Here is a 21017-nt window from a genome sequence, read left to right on the forward strand (position 1 = left end):
CTCAAGTCTCCTATAATATGAAACCAACAGCACTAATCAAACATTCCAATGTCTCCTCAAAAAGCCAGCCACTCCATCTCAGAAACTTAATCTCTAAGATCCATGCTGTCATTCATAACCAAAGGCAGGCTACTTCCTCAAACAAACATTTCAGTGAGCTGCACAGAAAGACAAAAGGGTAAATAATCTGTTTGAGTAGCAAGTCTTTGGCAGGTTTCTTAGAGAGAAAAGGCAATAGCTGACATCCAGTCCACTGCACACAGAGCCTCGTAGCTGAACCGGCCTCTGCCTCTCAGAATAGGCACATCTCAGTAGTCCCTCTACCCTGTAAACTTGTTTTTGTAGTTGTCATAAAATACACTGAGCATTTACGGGACAGCTTATTTTAGAATAGGAAGTCTACCAATGCCCCCTGCTGGCAAAGGCAGCCACCACACTACAGGGCGTCTTGGGAAACACTCAATCAGAGATCAGAGCGAACTAAAGTTTGAATCTTAGGCACTCTAGGAAGTGGTTCTGGGGTGGTTTTAAGGTAAATGTAAGGGACAGTAATTATACAAAAACACCTGTACTGCCCCCACCATAAATGACCCCTTCTACCCTATGTGCTGACCAGAGGAGAAAAAAACATAGGTGGTGAGTAGTACACACACACACATCTGTCACACACGCCCCCTCACTCATTCAGCCTCTCACCGTCCAGCAGCCAGGAGACAGCGGGCACGGGTCTCCCCTCCACGGAGCACAGCAGGGTGAAGTCCTGACCGGCGGTCACAGAGCAGCCCTTTAGCAGGCTGCTGAACACGGGCGCTTTACCTTCTGGACGTTGACCTGTGGACACCACAACACTGCTCTGAACACGCTCTCTCCTGGACACCAGCGGTGACTTCAGTGTGGCTTAATGGTCTGAGTCACTATCTGGTCCTGGCAGAGTGAAATGCAAAATGTGGCACACTGACTGTCTTGGAATCTGAATCTGCAGTGATGTTAATTTGCCAGCAGATGGCCCAGTTTCTTCAGGCTTAGCGTGCCTACAGATGATGTAGACTGCCAGAAGCATGTTATCTCATGGATAACGCAACCTACTGTATGATTACAGTGAGAACACGATAACATGGAGTGCGCATTAGCTCACTGGAGTGCTTACAATTAGAGCTTGGTATGTTGATGCTTAAATAAAGTAACAAAAATGATGCATTACTCAGTGCCTTGTGTTTAAAAATAGTTATTTTTCTGCGATGCCAGAGATTAGATGCTTCAGGGCTCCGTAACAACATACTCCATGACCTGGCCAGGCTGATTATAAAAACACATTTTGATTATCCTTGTACTGAAATACTGAGCACACACACACACACACATGTGCAGCACAGACACACACACACACACACACACACACACACACACACACACACACACACACACACATGGGCACATCCCTATTAGCAAGATTAATGGGCAGCATCACTGAGAGGTGTTCTCACTCTTCACGTGGAGTGTCCAGGTGGCGGTCACCTTCCCCCGGCTGTTGGTGGCGGTGCAGCCGTACTGGCCGGCGTCGCTCCTCTGTGCCCGGTCGACGCAGAGCAGGTGCACGTCTCCCTCCTGCTGCAGGCTGAGTCCGGCTCGAGGCTTGGCGGGGTGGCCATCCTTCAGCCAGCTCACAGTGGGCAGCGGGGAGCCCGACACTGCCAAAGACCACAGTGAGCTCATTAAGGGCTTATGATAAAAGTCATTAAGAGGGGGCAGTGGACAAAAATAGTCAAAGTTAAGTATGTGACACCAGCACCAATGAGGTACAGAACATCTTAGATAAACATTAGGCACTGCTAGCCTTTCTAAAAACCTTTTAGAAAAAGGTTATGTAATGGGACAACAAATAGTGGTCCTATAATTACAGTTTGACACAATTTTAGTACAGTTTCTTTGCAAATACAATAAGTTTACCTTGTTAGCAAAAATATACTACCTTAGTATTGTTTTAAGAGAACACATACCCATACCAAGAATGGATGCATTTAGCATAGAGTACTGTATGTCTAATCCAGTTAAGCAACCCAGGCAGCTGTTATGAATGTATCAGAAACAATCAGTGTCTTAAAACTATAACTTCCAAAGACACATCATCAGCAGATGATTCTAGTTACCTTGGCATTTGAACAGGACTTTGGTACCCTCCAGGGCATCTTGGCTCTGAGGCTGGAGTTCAAATCTGGGAGCTGCTCCCACCAGTGAGTCTGCCCGGGTCTCTCTACCCAGCCTGAGGACCTCCATACTGGGCTCCGAGGGGGACGAGGCCCCAGACGCTCGGCCAGCGCTGGAGAGCTCTCCTGCACCCCTACCCACCCTCCCCAGCTCTCTGGACGCCTGTGCGCCTGCCCCAACCCCCACCGGCTGCTGGGGCCTGACTGAGCTGGAGGTGGAGCTGGAGCTGGAGCTGGTCGCAGGGCTGGACGCAGGGCTGGACGTGGAGGCCTTCAGCCGAGACTCTGCCCTCCTGGCGCTCTCTTCTCTGGGCTCAGTGTGTGTTGTTGTTGTTGTTGTTTTTGGGGACGCCACTGTGTTTCTCCAGCCCTCCGCCCTCGTCTCGGTGACCTCTTTGGCGTCTCTGGTGACTGTGACAGTACTAGTGACCTTGCGCTCTGACGCCTCTGACTGAGGTCTGCTGGACTGCTGGTCACTCGTTAGGCCATTGCTGGCGTGGCGGCCTGATGGGGTTTCTGCCACCTTTGAGGCCAGGCTGACTTCAGGAGCCGACCGGGTTCTGCATGAGAGTGGAAACAAATTCAGGAGGCTGTTATGTTACCAGCTCAGTGTATATTCAGAAAACATTCCACTATATTTTCTCAGGCCTACCTAAGGTATGTATTGGTTGTATCACATAAACGGACTTACGTGCATGACTCTGTCCCTGAACCTGTAATGAAAAACAAACCCATTTACAAAGGTATGCCTAGCATGCCAGATAAGATGTTTTACTCCACTGCACTCACATTGGAAGTAAAGAAATAAATGCAGGGTTGGGGAGGGTATGCAGGCCATGGCAGGTCAGCTCATATTTTATTATCCCTAGATCAACTGTGTTCGGTTCAAGGCAGGATTGAGTAAATGATAAAGAGCTTAGCTGTCAGCTCCAAGACAGCTCGTGTAACAGTATGTTCTCTACCTTGAATGTTCAGTTCAGCCGAAGCCATGGCCTTGCCGGCGCTGTTGGAGACTGAGCAGGTGTACGTTCCTGCGTCCTCTGGGCAGGCGTCGCGGATCTCCAGGAAGTGGATTCCGGACCTCTCGAACATGCCGTAGCGGCCGGAGGCCTGGAGCTCCTCATCTCCCTGTGGGGAACAGACAGTGAGACACAGATGCAGGGGGACTTCTGTCTGTATCTCTAACTCTCTCTTTCTCCCCTTTGACAGTTCCTCTCCCCTCTCTGTTGTTCTTGCTCTCTTTTACTCTATCTTTCTATCTCTCCATCTCTTTCTCTCTCTCTCGCTCTCTCACCTTGAGCCACACCACCTGTGGTTGAGGACGCCCGGTGATCTTGGCCGAGAACTTGCCACTTTGTCCCACCCGCAGGAACAGCCGTGAAGGCTTGGTCACAAACTTGGGGGGGCTTTCCCCCCAGATGCTGGGCCGGTTCTCCGCGGCAGGGACACCGAAACGACCCCTGGGATCATGGGAAAGAATTTGGTCAGACGTCCCAGTGTCCCAGCCTCTCATCCTCCCAGTATGTTTTAATAGCCACTAACTACTCTTTTCATAACAGACAAACACTATGAGACTGCAGCGCGTGGTTAACAACTTAGCCTTTCGGTATGCAGTTTATAAAACACAGAGGAAATAAAAACAAGAACATAAGAAGCAAAATGATGAGGAAAATTATCCAGATCTATCAAAACTCTGCATCATGTTCTCCCATTACACAGACATTCAAACAGACCAAAGCTGGGTTTTAGGAAGATGTCCCAGAATGAAGAACCATCAGCTTACCCTGTTGTTCTACTGCTTGTCGGAAGGCCATATTTATTTGCTGCATTACCTGAGGTATAACAGAAAACACCTTTATTACAGCACTAACATGTTTTCGTGATTACTTCAGTAGTTTTTACCCCAGCAATGGTTCATAACCAAATGTCTGTGTGGCTACTTGTTGTGGGATGTTTTCTGTGCGACATATGCTTCTGTTTATGTTTAGTAAGTTTGAGGTGCCTAAGTAGCTGTTTACGGCCTCGTAAATTGGCGCAGATGGTAGCTATATGTGGATGTTTACCATGAGTTCTCAAGGTAAACACCATGCCAGGCTACTGTCATGCTTAATGTATTGCAACTATCCAGAGCATCGCCAGTGAGCACGGTAAGGCAAAGCTGTGGCACCCTGCACGCTCAGGAATGCAAAAACTACATGGAGGCCCAATTCCTGATGCTGCTAACAGGAAGGATAATTTTTTCCTGGTCCTCAAATGTGGGCAGTGAAAATGTTGGCTTTCCAAGTATGCCCTTGGTTGCTGTAATGAGTTCCGTGTGAAAGTCAGTGAAAGTCTTTTCAAAAGCTGCTGTCGTGCAAATGCCAAACTTCAAATGAGGACAAGTTATTAAATTCCCCATTTGATGACAATGACAAACCCACAGTCAAAAATGCATAGTAATAATCTCATTAAAGGCTATGAACTTGAGCAAACCTTACACGATTTGCATGACTTTACATAAGTTGCGAGCTTCCCCAGTTTGATCCTCACTGACTTTAACTGTGCTGTTAGAGGCTATTTAAGCCCTTCCTGCGGCTTTTTTAAAGGAAGTTGACTCAATCCCCTCATCTGGAGGCCTCATGTTTGAAACTAGGACAATTCTTTTCGTCCATGTGGGTCCAGCGCAATTAATCATCTGGACTGCCCCAGGTGATGTAATGATGGCGACGGGTTACCTTCTACGATGATCTCAACGGTAACCTGGCGGCTGCCGGCGTTGTTCACGGCCTCGCACGTGTAGCGCCCAGCGTCGTCCTCCTGGACGTTCTGCACCACCAGGCTGAAGGTGCCGCGGCTGCTCTGCTCCATGGAGAGGCGGTCACCGGCTACAACAGCCTGCCCATTCCTGTACCAGCACACCTGAGGCTCGGGGTTCCCTCGCACCTACACACAGGTGTATACATACACACACGCACACAAACACACACACATACATATACACGCACACACACACACACACACACACACACACACACACATACACATACACACACGCACACAAACACACACACACATATGCACACACACACACACACACATTTTATTTGACTCATTTTGTATCTCGTCATCTGTGTTATCCCATACATGACGTACACAAATTCAGATGTGTACGCACAACACCTCTCTCAAGTCCACACAGGTGTACACAAACACATGCACTATGCGTCTGGACATTTTTAGAGACATTCATAAATATATTTTCACACACACAAACACACACAAACACACACAGACACACACAGACAAATAAATACACACATACAAAAGATCAAAAAACATTTTTCGCTTTAAAAGTGTTTTATCTGTAGTGGTTCCTGGAAAGCTTCCCACCTGCACACACACACGTCTACAATCTTGGCTGAGCTCCACTATCTCTATGCAGCTCAATCCTTTTGTTTGCTTACTCTCCAAGACACACTTTAACCCTAACTCTCTCTCTCTCTCCCTCTCTCTCTCTCTCTCTCTCTCTCTCTCTCTCTCTCAAACACATACGGAAAAACACACACTCACACTCACACACTAATTGCAGCACTTGATTTGCAAGATGGGGGGAGTACTTTTTAATGAAGGAACAATTACTCATCTCATTATCTCCGCCGCGTCTCTACAGGAACCCAGTGGGTGTGTGAAACCGACTGAATCCCTCGCCCATAATTAAAGCAGCGCCCGCGAGAGCCCCGTTTTGGCCAAACATAATTAGCGCTCAGAATAATCTGACACTGCAAACAATGCCTAATTTACCCGTGCAAAAGTGATAAGCTGTTCTTCGCCCACTGGCACGCTGCTGATTGATGCGTTGCTGTGTGCACCGCTGACACAAATATACTTTCCCGTTCATTTCACTGCCATAAAAACATTTCCTACATATAAACAACATTCTCTTTTCTCTATGAGGCTAATAAGCGCTGGTCTTTTGTCAAACACTAATTTCCACCCTCTCTTAGTGTACTTTAACATGTGTTCAGAGAATACTCCTACTCCCTTTCTCTCAGTACAGAGCTGTTACTGTGCCAGGCGCTGTACCCACGGATCCCCACCCTTTGAGCAGTGAGGACTCCATTCTGGCCCGCTCGCTCTCTCTGGCCCACTCGCTCTGGTCAGTAAGTTTACAGTAAAAATAAACCAACCAACAGGACGACAAGTCTCGACCCAAATGGACCGTAATGAACACCTTCATCATGTTCCTGTGATGGCTGTCACACTCGGCGTCTCGGTGGAGACAAGACCTGCGTCTCCCCAATTCTCCACGGTTCTAGGTCACTACCCTAATCTCACCATGCGCTGCTTGTTTCCTCTGAAGTCTCTGAAGCATTACAAATCTGCAGGCAGAGGCCATAGCTAATAAGGACGCCATATGGGCAATCTCTTTCTCTGCTCTTCTCTCCTTTCCTCTCTTCACTGGTACCATGCCAACCCTTCTTTCCTTGACCCCCCACCTCCCACCCCACCCCCCTGCGCTCCTCCCTTGTTAGTTCAACATTGTATTTCGGAAGACAACCATGGTAAACCCAAACGAGCGGAAACACTCAAGCATTCTCACACAGAGACCCAATTCAGCATGCGCACGTAGACAACTTGCTTTTTAAACTAACAGCCAAACAACAGACCAGGGGGAAATTGCTAACCACTGCAGCTGCTACGAGTTTTGGATTGGAAATACAAATTAATACGGCTCGACAGTTCATAGACAATAGATTGATACCATATGGATCGCAAATTCCAAGGCAAAAAGAGAGAGAGAGAGAGAGAGAGAGAGAGAGAGAGAGAGAAAGGCAGACACAATCTAAAGTATGGCTTTATATCAGTTAAATCACATTCCAGCCTGTCAAACTGTCATCTCTCAGTCTCAATCAAAAGAATTACCTTTGATATATAGCAGTACAGCAGCAGGTCCTCCGCTGGATATGCCCAAAAATAGCAATATTAGCGCTGAAGTTTTTTATTAAATCAAACAGACACTGGCATTTCCTCTGAAAACAGTGCCACTGGACTCACTCGTCTCCCACAGACCTTACAGGCGAGGCTTTGCCTTCTCGTAGCAGCTTGTGGTCAAGCGCTCCACCTCAAAAATCCGGAGCGACTAAGTTCAAATGCTGACTGGATGAAAAACACAGGGTTGTTTATGCACAGAGTCCATTCTTTTCACGAAGCAGAAAACAGATGCAAAACAAAAGCAGTGGATTCTTGTATGTTTCTGTGTTTGTGTGTGTGTGTGTGTTTTTTTGAACCCCTAAGGAGAGGAGAGAACAGATGGAACACAATGGTTGTGACTGGACACTTGCAGAAGGAGGAGGGCAGCCGACCCACCCAGGGCGAGACGAGCCAGCCAGCTCTGAACCCAAACGGGCCCGGCGCAGACAGAAAAACAGCAAAGCCACACACAGCAAGAATGCATACCTCCGGTCCCAGACATGACAATCAACATTCCCAACCGAGTGCTATCACTGGAGAGCATTACAGCCTCCTACGAAAGCAAGGAAGAACTGTTTAATCCCTCTAAACAAATACAAACAGTCATACAGTCTACATCCACAAACAAACACAACATGTTTTGTCTTTGACATCAACTCCATCGATACAGCCTTACAACTTCAAAACTCAAACTGCTTGGGCTATTAGACCGTGACACAGCAGTCATAATTTGCAGCCTCTAGGCAGTGCTGCAGATGCTTTAAATAGATGTTTACTGCGAGGGAATTTTTCATGAGGTTAAATGGTTTGGTGCTTGTGCGCTGTTCTGCTCTGCAGGTCTGGGCTGCAGCGGGAAGCGGTGGTACCCGAGCGAGAGCGGCGGGACATCTGGGGAGGATTACCGCTGAACTGGGTCTCTCTGACAAGGGTTCTTTGGGAGTAATTACCTGTTGCGTAGAACGCCGAACACAACATGGCCAAAATATCCCTACCTGCGTCCGCCACATAAATCAGAGTCCTCTCTGATCTCCTCAGCTGGGTTTAGAGTTGAGGGCCTTAGCCTGTGATGGCAGTCTTTTATGTCAGGGCCATGCCAAAATGATTTACAAGGCGAGGCAAAGCAACAGGGAGGATTTCAGCAAGTGTAAGAAATCCTGTGCAGTGTCTGCATGTCCACTACTGGGTCTTACAGATGTCATGTATACCCACATACCCACATGGATCCTGATATCTGGGGATCATCCAAGCCAGCTCATTCTCCAAGCAGACATTCCATTGTCATAAGAATGACTCTATGAAATTCCCCTGTCTGTGATGACCATGGAATCACTTTTTCCTGGCTTCAATGACCCCATCAAACCATGCTGCCAAAAGCTCTGCAAACAGAGACACCTGGAACTTCCAAATCTCTGGATGGTCGCCTACTGTAGTATGTACACATACAGATGGCCATTTTGGATAATTGATCCGATTAAGCAATTATAGCCGTGGAAGAAGGCAATACTGGATGAAACATGGCCCGTCCAGAGCGGATGACAGGACTGTCTGTGCGGCGCAGCGGCCAAGGAGGAGGGGAGGACGCACGAGCAGCAAACTCTCCACATCTGCTTCCAATAACCCCCACCCCAGCCTCCAGCAGGCCTCCCGTCCGCTGCGGCAGCATACCTTTCACAGGGCTCGCATGCAGACCTCCCTACCTCCCTCTCCCTCACACACACACACACACACACACACACACTCACACACACACAGACACACACACACATACACAGACACGCACTCACACACACACACACATACACACATACACACACACACACATACACTGCTCCTCCTATATTTTCCTACCGGTGCACAATTATGTAATACGTCACTCGAGCGAGAGGGATTTCTTCCTCTGGCAGGCCCATGTAAAGGCTGTGTGAGGCAGACAGGCAGGCAGACAGAGAGGAGGGGAATGGAGGGAAGGAGGAGGTGGAGGGCGAGAGAGGGGAGGTGTGGAGGAGGCGAGCAGCGCCTCCACGCTGCAGGCATTCCTCATCCTCAAAGGACCGTCGTCTCCCCATTGAGAGGCTGGCCGTGGAGCGTGACAACAACAGTGCCAGGAAAGGGTTGCGCCCAGTTAGGGCCGCGGCACTTCTGATGGAGATCTGCTGCAGACTTGAGCCCGGGTGACTGAAGCGACGAGTGAAGCCACAGAGAGGCCGACTGCTCCAGCTCACATTAACCACAGCAGTTGAAAACTATAGAGGGGCCTGCCTTACTTTCTTGCATATGCATTTTAACAGTTGCAGAGCAGAGACGTTTGTCTTTCATAAAGCCACCAATATTTTTTTCCCACACCTCTTGTGTGCTCTTCAGTCTTTTGAAGAAGCCCAAGTTCATGACTTCTGCTGAGACTCATTTTAGCTTCTTTAGCCTGACACAACAAACCGGGCTACCAGAAGAGAGGAGGAGAAAAAAAAAACACAGCCGGCTCCATTATTCTTCCCAGCAAAGAGCAGAGACTAACAATTATAGTCCTAACTCTGTCCAGAGCCTTTGGAAAGGGGGAAACGATTGCTAAAGAAGCCTCTCTGCTTTGGTCCAAACCATCTGACGCTTTACTTGCAACTGCATTTCGACCTCTCCGTGGTTGAGACTAACATCTGTATCCCACAAAGACTCGTGGAGACGAGTCTCCAGAGGGACACGCCGAAGGAATCTCTGTCTTCCCCTGCCCATGGCTGCCTGCACTGCACTCCTAACACCACGAGCCTCTCATTTACAAGAGGTTAAAGGTTTGCCCGTAGAAAAGTACATGTCCAAAACGATTTTCCAGCCGAGTGTAATGAGGACGGTGCCTTTCAAAAGACCGAAACAAAACAAAAAAAACAATTCTCTGTAGTCCAGCAAAAAGAGCTCCGATGTTTGTTTCTCGTTAACGTCAACATCGTATGTGCTAACCTCAAGTAAACCAGGGCCAGAGTGTTAGTGTTGAGAGGCTGGTGCTGGGTATGCTGAATGGAGGGAGTGATGCTTCCTGTCGTGTTAGAGCACTGAGAGATACTTACTGACACCAGGGCTTCCTCTGGGCGCAGAGGGAGCTGCAGTGCCCTGCTGGATCCCTACGTCTCAGGTTTCTCTGTTTCATAAATCACACAGGGCATGTAGGGCTCCCCGGGGCCTCTTATTTGATTTAGGTCCATTCAGGTTCTCACCTCTGATGTGCTACCTGAAGATATTAGTAACACAGACTTGTAGGTTGCCATTAAATCTTGTTGGCACATGTGTGTTGGTTGTACTTTTTGCATACAAAAAAAAATCCAGAGTTTACATAATCATAAATAAATAATCATAAAGGTTTTTTTTTCGTCCATTGATAATGTGGAATCAGTGAAATGGAACTGAAGCTGAAACAGCAGTCTCCTCAAAAAGGTCTAAAAAAAGAAAGGGGGGAAAAAACAGTGGGGCCAAGAAAAAGAAAAGAAAAAAATTAGGTACAGCAGGAAGCTAAAAAGTCACAAGGCAAAGGCATTTTAATCCCTATCAGGGAGCATTCCACCGATCAGTCTCTCAGCACTGCCGGCTCAGGCAGCGTGCAGTGTGATGCTGTTTGCCATCTCATCCTCCTCCAGCAGATCTCTCAGCCATGCCAAGCACTCCCAGCTAAATCACTTCAGGCCTCAGCAAATCCACATTAAAACAGAGCGATGCATATGAGATGCATATTTGCAGCCTCTTACCAATTTTAAAAACAGTTTACCTTAAGGGAGATGGGGTGTTGGCCTAGCCAGTGATGCAAACGAGACGGGGTGTATGTGTTTGAGAGCTAAAGCCAGCTTAGTCCAAGACAACAGAGCATAGGAGTGAGGAAAACCTAAAGCTAAGGATCTGTAGTCAATGTTATTTTTGGGCCAGCCTGAGGCTGAAGAATGTCAAGTGAAGAACGGATACAGATGGCTAGGTTCTAAACTTGCAAATGATACTAGATTTATCCATTCTTCTAACGTGCCAAAAAATGGGGGCTCAACAGTCTGTCTGGACTGGAGGACAAACATCCAAGTTTCCATTTTCCAGGAAAGGCTTAATGATTTAATTGGCTTCACAGCAGAGGTAGTGCTTGTGTGCAGTGTGAATTTTTTCATACAAATGCTACGTGATTTACATTCAGTTAAAAGGGAGTGGAGTCAAAGCATATGAACTATTTTTTGTCTCACAGCAAGACTCAGTTTGGTGAAAATAAATGTCTGTAGCAACAGCTGAAAATTGGACAGAACTGCTTCAAATTGTCTTAAAAAAGAACAACCTAACTGATTAATTAAGTATCTTTCTAACTTCAAAGTGTACACACACATTCATGTTCCCAAAAACAATTGTTCTGCTGATTTTTCTAACAAGTCTTTTGTCTTTATTGGCCGGCTGCTTGCATACCAGTTCTATTACATAAGAAAAACAGTGTGCCTGCTTTGTGTGTTTGGTCCAGCCAATTTCATTACAGTGGAAGAACCTGTTGAGGTAGGTGCAATCCCATGCATTAGAGCCAGAGGCACTGTACTGAAGGATATTCTGCCACTGTCTAGGAGGTAGTCAAGAAATATGTGTAGATTCCTGTACTAAACAGAGCATTGAGGTTCATGATAGGTGTTAAACATGGTCTGTCAACCTTGACAAAGCCTCTGTCACTAGCCTCCTTAGCCTCTGTCACTAGCTGCCTTGTAAGGACCTGCACAGTGAATACTGTGGTTCCATGTCTGGTTCTCAATGAATCCTGACAGAGAGCGTCTGCAATAAAGACAAAGCCAGTCTGGTCCCCCTTCCTTACTCAGACGTTCAAGATCTCTCTCTCTCTCTCTCTCTGTGTCTGCCTGTCTTTCTCTTTCCCTCCCTCTCTCTCTCTCTCCAACAATTTCCCTGGCTCCAGACTTCAGCGGCAGGTCTAACAGCAGCATTTATTATTTCAATTTCCTCTGCGCTACCCACTGTGTATCAGTAGGATACCACAAGGCCCAGCCCGCAGCCAGCTTAGTCTGAATCACACGGCTAGATGAACCCAAACTTTGAAGCGGTAATATTGTGGAGGAGATGTACAGCCCAAAAATGGGGGAGAAAAGACATGATGTCATAAAAATGGACCTCATGTTGTTTGCTCCAAGGGTTAGGAGGGCTTTCGAATTTCACTCAGTTTTTTTTATAGCTTCTGTCTGAAATGTGCACACGGGGAATACAATAGTGACATTTTATGCTGTGGAAACTGTTTTTCTGTGGAAGTTGTACCAAACTGTTTGTACGTCCAAGCAAGCTGTAAAAAATATCATTATGATGATATTATTCCAAATGAAAAAGTATTTTGTATTTCCTGCTAACGAGAAACAAAACACATACATGGGGCCTCAGGGACAATTACAGACAAAGTGAACCTGAGTTGACATGAGGGGGGGGGGGGGGGGGGCTTCTCCAAGCAGCTTGTTTAAATCACTGCACTTTCCCAATCACACAGAGCTAAAAGACTCAATGACCCCCCACCCCCTCCATATCCAAACCCTATTGCTAACATGCAGGTAAGGCTAAATGTAAACTGAAGACTCATTCTTGCAACAGTATGTGACACAGGAGACAGCATCAAAGTATTCCAGGTAGAGATACTGATTAACGATTCAGAGATATGGTTTCTGTCTGAGTGATTACTTGTGACCACCCTAGAGACGTGGTCAGTGTGGCTTCTTGAATTTCTTTGTGGAATTTCCATAGCATCCATCCATCTTCTGCTAAGCTGCTCCCCACTAGCACATGCTGTCAAGGCCTCGATGGCTGTAGATGATGAGATGGCGAGTCAGCAAAGATGTGCTGTGCTTTTGGAGTAGTCTGACACAGGCTATGCTAGGAGGCTCACAGCTGCATGTTTGGGCCCCTGTCAGCTGTCCTCCCCGCCTGCTGATGGGAGAGCCAGGTCACTCAGGGGGCTCAGACAGGACTCGACTTCATCACCTCCACTCACTTGTGCAGTCAAACGTGGGACGCACACACACACACACACGCACACACACACACGCACACACACACACACACCATACACATACACACCACACACACACACACACACACACAGCACAACAAGACACACACACACACAGACACACACACACACACACACACACACACACACACACACACACACACAGCTGTTTTTGGCAGCTTCGCCATGATCCCGTCAGCACTCAGACCTCACTCGCAAAACATATAGCCCCCATTGCATTCCTTGACGGATCCTGGATATTTCCTGAGAGGTGAAGTCCTGTCACAAAGAAGAACTGTTGAGAAAAAAAACAAAAAACAGCTCCTCTTACCTTTCCATCCAGCCGTGCGGTGCCCCCTGGGCTGACGCGAGCGTTGCGGGGCGGGAGGGTGAAGGCTGGCGGGTCACTGCTGGGGGAGGCTCTCCCCAGACTCATACTGGTCTTGGAGATTCGGGTCGTTGTCACCAGCTGCACGTCCCCCATCTTTCTGCTGGACAAGAGAAGGGGAGGAGGGGGGGGGGTAAATTTAGCCTCTCTTGTTTGGACAGGGCCCCACCAGAAACCCCTGCCTCAGTGACCAAACACAGGTGCATTTTCATAAATTACAGTCATACATCAGGACATTTAGAGAAGCATTTCCTGCAGATTAACGTTTTTATTTCCAAACCTAAATTCTTCTATCTCTACAAGACAGTAGGAATTTGACCAAATACATGAGTTGTGTCTAATATAAATGAATAAATGAATAAATATGTCTTGATGCACTTGATTTAGACACTGCGTTTCCCAAGGTTCAGTGCAAGAGGGCCCATCAGGTCTCTGATCTTTGCAATAACCCTCTCTGTTGTCTAGCATATTAACTTGTAAGGCATACCCCCTCATCACCAGACCAGGCTTTCCGCAGGATAATTGGATGCTTTACATTAAAGCTCCCGAGAAACAGAGAGTCTAGGAACTCACTGAAGCAATTTCACCTCAGCGGAGCATGGCATGTTGTCTATATATTGGGCTAAGAAGTCATGACCCCGACTGGTAAGCTGGCCATCTTAATGGGCTTACATGCTCTAATCCGCTATTCCTTGTTATTGACCATGTTTGGGCTGTTTGGCCACTATAAGTATGTGCATATATGTTATAAATGACATGATATCATTATATTTTATATGAGCAGTGGGCATATTTATGGATCTTTTTCTGCAGGAAAAAAAATATTTCAACTGGATTAATTCTAGTCTTTGACTTAACACCTGGTATGCTCATCAGAGAGCATTGAGATATTGCCATATATGTTGAATTCCTTTCTGCCTTTCAATATTATGTAGTGCCCTTCTGAGAACCGAATACAGCCCCACCTTTTGCTTCAGCCCTGGCATCTCTTCCGGGAGAAATGTGATTAAAGTTTGATGTGTTACTGTAACATAAAAAAAGCTATAAATGTATTGTCTGGACAGAGAAATAATTATTTCTATGTGTTATTTAATATTTTTTTCAGGTAAGCTATATTTATATTTCAACACTCTATTTGCATGTATATGGACTGAGCCCTGACCTCCACACTCCATGCGAGTACAGCAGTCCATGCCACCAGTGTAAACACGGGCCCCAAGACCACCTCCTGACCTTGTGCTCCCCACACCTTCCCCAAATCCCCCATGGCCCCGCAGACACCCCTACTAGCAGTCCAAATGCATGTACAAAAACATGCCTGTTTCCGCTGTCTGAGGTGTGTGTGTGTGGGGGGGGGGGGGGGGGTATAGCATAGTTATTTTTCCAGCCCCCACACCCCCAACCCCGCCCCCACCACCACAACGCCGCCCACCCCCCCTTTCATGTGCCAACAACACTTTTCACTCCATCCCCCCCCCCCCCCTCCACCCTGTAGCACTTCCAGCACTCCGTCTCCATTAGGTTGCGGCCCGATCTGCGTTTGGAGCCGCTAGCGTCAATCTGCCTCGCGTCTCACTCGGCAGCATCTAAACGAAAGATTAAACAGTGCCACTGTAATCAGCCGGCCATTCAGAGCGCAGCACGGCGCTCACATCTGCGGCCTGGACTCCGGGTGCATGGTGCGGAACGGCCTGTTTCCCATTGGAGGAGGCTGATTGTGTAAACGCAGCTGTGTGTTTGATGTCACCTCCCGCACACCCTCCCTCATCAGTCGTGTGGGGAAGGAGCTATCGAGCAGGGCTCACACACAGTGACTTCACGCACACATTGTTTTCCTCACTTCCTCTCTACAGATCTGACCAGTGACCACATTCAAATAGCAACCGAATCAATAATGGCATTCAGCCACATGGGACCTGAGGCCATATACTGTCATCCATGTCATCCACTCTCAAGACAAGTTTAGTCTGTGAAAACAATGCAGAAGTACGGGCTACATTTACAGTACACATCAAAAATAACTGCATACTTCTTTAGCTAATAACAGTTCACACTAAACTATTCCTACTGCAGCAACGAACCCAAACAGCCCTACAGCAACCATTGACCAACGTCCAAAGCTCTACCTGATGGGTGCCTGCCTGGTCCTGGTGAGGCTTGGCTACTGTACATCTCTCCTCTCTGCTGTCTCATTTGAGGCCTTATCTGTGCTGACTGCTTCATTGTGCGGTCTGTTTGCACGTCTTGTCTCATTTGACCAGAGCTTGTTAGAGAGGCAGCTGAACAGGAAAGGAAAGCAGTGTAAATATGCCGGTGTTCCCCTGATACTCGTGTTTTGTTTTGGGCTGCAGCAGAGGGCAGCCAGGACTGCATGCCTGCTTCTGGTTAGTGCTCAGGAAGCTTGATGTTCTTTGGAAGATCCGCCACTGGTTGCCCTAGGGCCGTGTGCATGTGTGTGTGTGTGTGTGTGTGTGTGGGCATTTGTGCCTGTGTGAGAGCACTCTATTCCACTGCCTTCATACAGACAAGAAAAAAATGCAGCAAGACCAGATCACACAGTGAAACCATAGGCGCCCACCAATACGACACTCTCAACAGACCTACCTTTAAAAAAGCGCAAACACAGCTTTCTCTAATCAAAACAATCTGATTTGCCCCTTCATCTTATTAAACAAAACCAGAAACCCTCCATTCAGCTTAGTCTGGGTTCAGTTTTAGACAAGAGAGACAGAGAGAGAGAGAGAGAGAGAGAGAGAGAGAGAGAGAGAGAGAGACTGTGATCATCCCAGCCATCTCTCAGACCTATTTAAGTTTCATAGACCATTGGGAAATATTACAAAGAGCTCTCAGTACCGATATAATCTGATGCACCACATAATTCAGCTCATCCTGGAACATTTAAACAAGGCAACTATCTGGAGGGAGAGAAAAGGGTTTAAAAGTATATGATGTTATTTACTCTCACATAAGATGGCCAACCTCTGTGGACTGGATTCAAGGAGGAGAGGATGCTGTGAAAGGCATCAAGGACACATGGAGAGTATTAGGAATAAAATGCTCCTTTTAATTTACGAGCCGCTCTAAGCTTTCAAATCAAAGGAGTCGTGAGCAGGTCAGGTACAACTGAAAAAATGTAAACACTCAGCAGACATTTCCCGCTGAGTTGGTGCAGACAAGATGCTTTGAACAAAGCTTTGCCACTCCTCCAAGTAAATCTCACTCTGACCAGTTGCTGTAAGAGCTGTGCGGCAGGACTGGCAGGACGTTATATTCAAGCTATCCTATCCCAAAACAAAATGCAGGCATCCCATTTGATCAAAGGGAGAAAAAGGTAAAACTATCTCAAACTCTACTGTATATGACTATGAGTACCATGGAGCATTATCTGTGAAACTACCTCCCAGGAAAAAGCCTAAGTACTGGTGATGTAAGAGTCTTTCACTCACCTTTGTAAAGACCTGTCTCCACTCAGAGAAATACAGATTTGGGCTCCACCATGAAGTAGATTAGATCGGTGTGCCTGTTTCTGTCGTTCAAATGAATTCATTATCGTTAGCTGGAGCTATCGGTGGAGCAACACACTGCTTTGTTCACCTCTTCTGAAAACGCAGTGATAACATGAAAAGACTGCTCGTTTATCAGTTGACACTGCACAGGGTATACCAGGGGGCTCTGGTGTTTGTTTGGTCAACTCTGTGTGGAGTGGCCTTGAGTCAACAGGGCCCAGTTAGACAGGGACATGAATGATGTCACCCTGCTAAAACAAAAGACACTTTCTTCTGGGCCTACTGGTTAGCGCTTCAGACTCGAACCCCGGTAGCGGTTCGAACCCCGACCAGTAGGCACAGCTGAAGTGCCCTTGAGCAAGGCACCTAACCCCTCACTGCTCCCCGAGCGCCGCTGTTGTTGCAGGCAGCTAACTGCACCGGGATTTGTGTGTGCTACACTTCACTGTGTGTTTCACTAATTCACGGATTGGGATAAATGCAGAGACCAAATTTCCCTCACGGGATCAAAAGAGTATATATACTTATACTTATACTTATGTTGGCAATAATGGACCATTAAAAAATAACATGTTCTGTTCTGGAGTAACAATAATACAGGACATAACTATATTTTGTGTGAATATCTGTAATGAATTATTAGGTAATCTTAATAATCCTGAAATCACAGAAAATGAACAAATATGCTATCTATTCTCATACATGAGACTAAAAGTGTTTATGATCCCATTAAATTACAGATTGAAATATTAGTCTAATAGACAAAAAATATTTATTCCTTGCGTTTTTATCGCTGATGTCCCATAGGGTAGGAAGAGGTTCTACTGTGTGCTGTGCACACATGCTTTTTTTGGAAGATGCTAGTTTTGGGACAGATAGAGTCTGAGGAATGCAAAGCTGGAGAGTAGAGAGTAGCCGGTGATGACTTGTTAACCCTAGTGTCTAGAAGGCCCCATCTCCACAGCACCTGTTTCAGCAAACATCCACAGGCTTCCACGGCCTTGAGGTCATTCACCTTCATTTCAGTCCATTAATGAGAGATGAAGCTCAGCGAAACTCAGGTGACTGTCATGCCTCGTCTCAGGTCATTAAACGGCAGAGAGGGCGATCAGGAACGAAAACCTAAACAGAAGGCTTGCCCAGAATGCATCACACCCTTGACTTAAACCTGGCCTGAACTTGTTTGATTGTTGAAGCATTAACGCTGACATACCAGGCTTTGGAATTTCATCAGGATTTGCAGTCCATAGATGACCAAACAAAATAATTTCCCATGTAAATTATTTACATCAAGTAAACAGAGACCGATACAGCCGTAGAAAAAAATGCTCAATATTTTCTTCTTGAGCATTCAATTGCTGACAAACACCGAATCCACTTTCTCTGTTCATCACAGTCATTACAGAGGCCTACCCAGTGTCATGCTGTATGAGGCTCAAAAAGTACATGATGGTTGGCCCCAGCCGTGGCGCAACTGGCAGGGGCACCTGCACCATACGCCGGCGACCGGGGTTCGATTCCCGCCCCGTGGTCCTTTCCGGATCCCACCCCGACTCTCTCTCCCACTCGCTTCCTGTCATTCTCCACTGTCCTATCAAATTAAAGGCATAAAAAAGCCCCAAAAAAATACTTAAAAAAAAAAAAGGTACATGATGGTGCGGTCAGGAAGTAGAAAAGTAGAAAAACATTCTGACTGGTTGGGTTAGGTACCCTCAGATATTGTTGTGCAAACTTATCCCCATGACAACAGCATCCATAAGCCACCTCCATGATTAATCGGGTCACACATTTAGAACAAATCCATTTTAGTGGAAAACTAGCAATAAAATACCAACATGGTCAAATCTAATCTCCGCAGACGGCATGGTCTCTTTATCTTCGGCCTCTCATACCAGACTGGTGAGCACTTAAGCATAAACACCAGAGGTGACTGATGAGATTTGCGGAATAAAATGACGGCAACAAGCCTTTCCAAAAAGAACATTTGTTTGTGCAGCCACCCTGAACATGTAATATGCCTCAGCTGCACAAACAAGGGTGAAAGATAGTTACTGATGCGGATAATAAGACAGTGACAATGTCATCAACCCTCCTGGGCAGTGGGCAAATAGTGTCCACTGTCCAAATGAGCCATTTTGGCTGATGCCCTAATTGTTTCCATCATCTTTACCCTAGTTTACTCCAATGTTGTTCTTCCTCTGTAAATTCATAAGTATAGGTGGAGGATCTCTTCAATCATTTGCTGGACAGAAAGAAAGGCATACAGTACCTCTTGGTGTATATTCAGTTGTTATGCTTTTACTCTTTCACCGTCAGCTGTTCAGTCCTGAATCCCTGAGAATCACACTAGGTGACCTCACCTTTGTTTCTAGTGAATGTGTGAGCACACAGGCTCTTTGTGCCTTATTCTCAGCTTTGGGGGACAGAAAAGTAGAGGAGCGGAGGGTTTTGACCTTGTTCAGGGCCATTTTAAGCTCCGGATTCCGTCAAAAGTAACAGAGTGCCAAAGCACAGCTGGAGAGAGAGAGAGTGCTCTGTCAGTTTAGTTAGTGTCTGAAAACCTGCAGCTCCCTCCAGCCACCTTGTTGCCTTGTTGTTACTGGCCACGTCTGAAAATCAATGTTCTTATGGTTTAAAGCTATTACACATGGGGGTGGGGGTGTGTGTGTGTGTGTGTGGGGGGGGGGGGGGGGTATTTCCAGGAAGCAGATCTCTGAATATCATAGTTGGGCTTTAGCTGTGCATAGTTGTGCTGCAGTGCACTATATAATTTTGACCATCAATACCAATGTCTGCTATCTGATAATTAATTAGTCTAGATATAATTTTCAAAAGCCTGTGTGGTTTCCATTAACTGAGCTGCATTCTTCACAGAGCGCTTAAACCTCTTCCTGCCCAGGGAATAGCAAGGCTCACCACTGCACTTGGATAAAACATGATGAAAAGGACCCAACCCTCTTGAGATCCTTTTAGAACACCCATAATTCTGCTATACAAGGAAATTAAATACTCAGGAGCAGAACATCTGAGAAGCTAGAGTTAATAACTGGTGGGAAATTCCTAGACACTAACAGAGTAACCATTTCTGGCATTGGATCTGATGTTGTTACACTGTATTCCTTTTAACTATGTTCAACTGTTCACAAAAAGTACTGTGTGTGTGATCAAATGTAGTTCTATTCATGCTGACTGCTCTCATTTAAACTGAGAGAAACTACAGAAATATTTTCAGTATATTCAGTATGCAACCTTGACAGAGTTTTCAACATCTGAAGTGCAGCATTTTATTTTGCACTTAACACATGCTTTTCAAGAATGAAGTTACGTAGTACTTTTGCTTTACTTTAATTACCACGGTATGCAAATTAATACTGAATCTATAATATTAAAAACAGTATAATGTAGCAATGAATCTGAATATATCCTTCGAACACATCAACACGCATGTCTCTTTCATTTATAATTTAACTTTAAATCAATAAATCTCCTTTGTTTGGGAGGACTATGAATCCTAAATAGACACAAACATCATGACTTACCGTAACGGCTGCCAAGTGTTTCACTCACGAAATCGCTACTCGAGTACTGTCTTGAAAAACGTGTGATCTGGGATGAGTGATCAGTCCTCTGTTTCATAGACACACCAAGACACCGCAAGAATACTGGAGAGGTCCCGTCCTGACCCTGTCTGTATTATTGGGGTATTACAGTATGTGTTTTTCCTTGTTGGTATCAAACTTATTGGCAGGCGTCCTGACAACATAAGCCCAGCGTCCTCCTTCCATTGGTCGTAAGATGAAGAAAGTGGGAGGGGGAGGTCTGAAATATCGTGCAGACCTAACATTTGATGCCTAGTTCTCTGTTTCTAACTTTTTTTCACAGTAGGATATTGTTTGTCTGTTAAATTGCCGTTGACTTGTTTAGCGAATATTTTTCATTTTTCCGTATTACGTTAAAGAGGCGTTTGGTTCACA

At 46.3% G+C, this 21017-nt stretch overlaps 1 protein-coding gene across 3 annotated transcripts in view; it reads right to left on the reverse strand.

The window, feature by feature from the left end:
• The window catches only part of mylka (myosin, light chain kinase a), a 46155-nt gene extending 25403 nt beyond the window's left edge, over window positions 1-20752 (reverse strand). The window contains exons 1-10 of one of the 3 annotated variants that reach the window (XM_076263572.1): window positions 20583-20751; window positions 13481-13637; window positions 4919-5126; window positions 3988-4036; window positions 3499-3664; window positions 3167-3332; window positions 2896-2917; window positions 2148-2764; window positions 1485-1688; window positions 697-831 (exon numbers count right to left, since the gene is read on the reverse strand). In XM_076263572.1, coding sequence (XP_076119687.1) covers window positions 697-831; window positions 1485-1688; window positions 2148-2764; window positions 2896-2917; window positions 3167-3332; window positions 3499-3664; window positions 3988-4036; window positions 4919-5126; window positions 13481-13633 — 1720 coding nt within the window. In that variant the 5' untranslated portion in view covers window positions 13634-13637; window positions 20583-20751. Of the gene's footprint in view, window positions 1-696; window positions 832-1484; window positions 1689-2147; window positions 2765-2895; window positions 2918-3166; window positions 3333-3498; window positions 3665-3987; window positions 4037-4918; window positions 5127-13480; window positions 13641-20582 lie in introns of all 3 variants that reach the window. The other 2 variants (XM_076263571.1, XM_076263573.1) reach the window with 2 other exon arrangements.
• Window positions 20753-21017: the final 265 nt, after the last annotated feature.

The sequence above is a fragment of the Alosa pseudoharengus genome, unplaced genomic scaffold, assembly GCF_046254945.1.
Source record: "Alosa pseudoharengus isolate Yale_2024_CS ecotype anadromous, Long Island Sound unplaced genomic scaffold, YU_APseudo_1.1 YU_APseudo_1.1_scf_3, whole genome shotgun sequence".
Lineage (NCBI taxonomy): Eukaryota > Metazoa > Chordata > Actinopteri > Clupeiformes > Clupeidae > Alosa > Alosa pseudoharengus.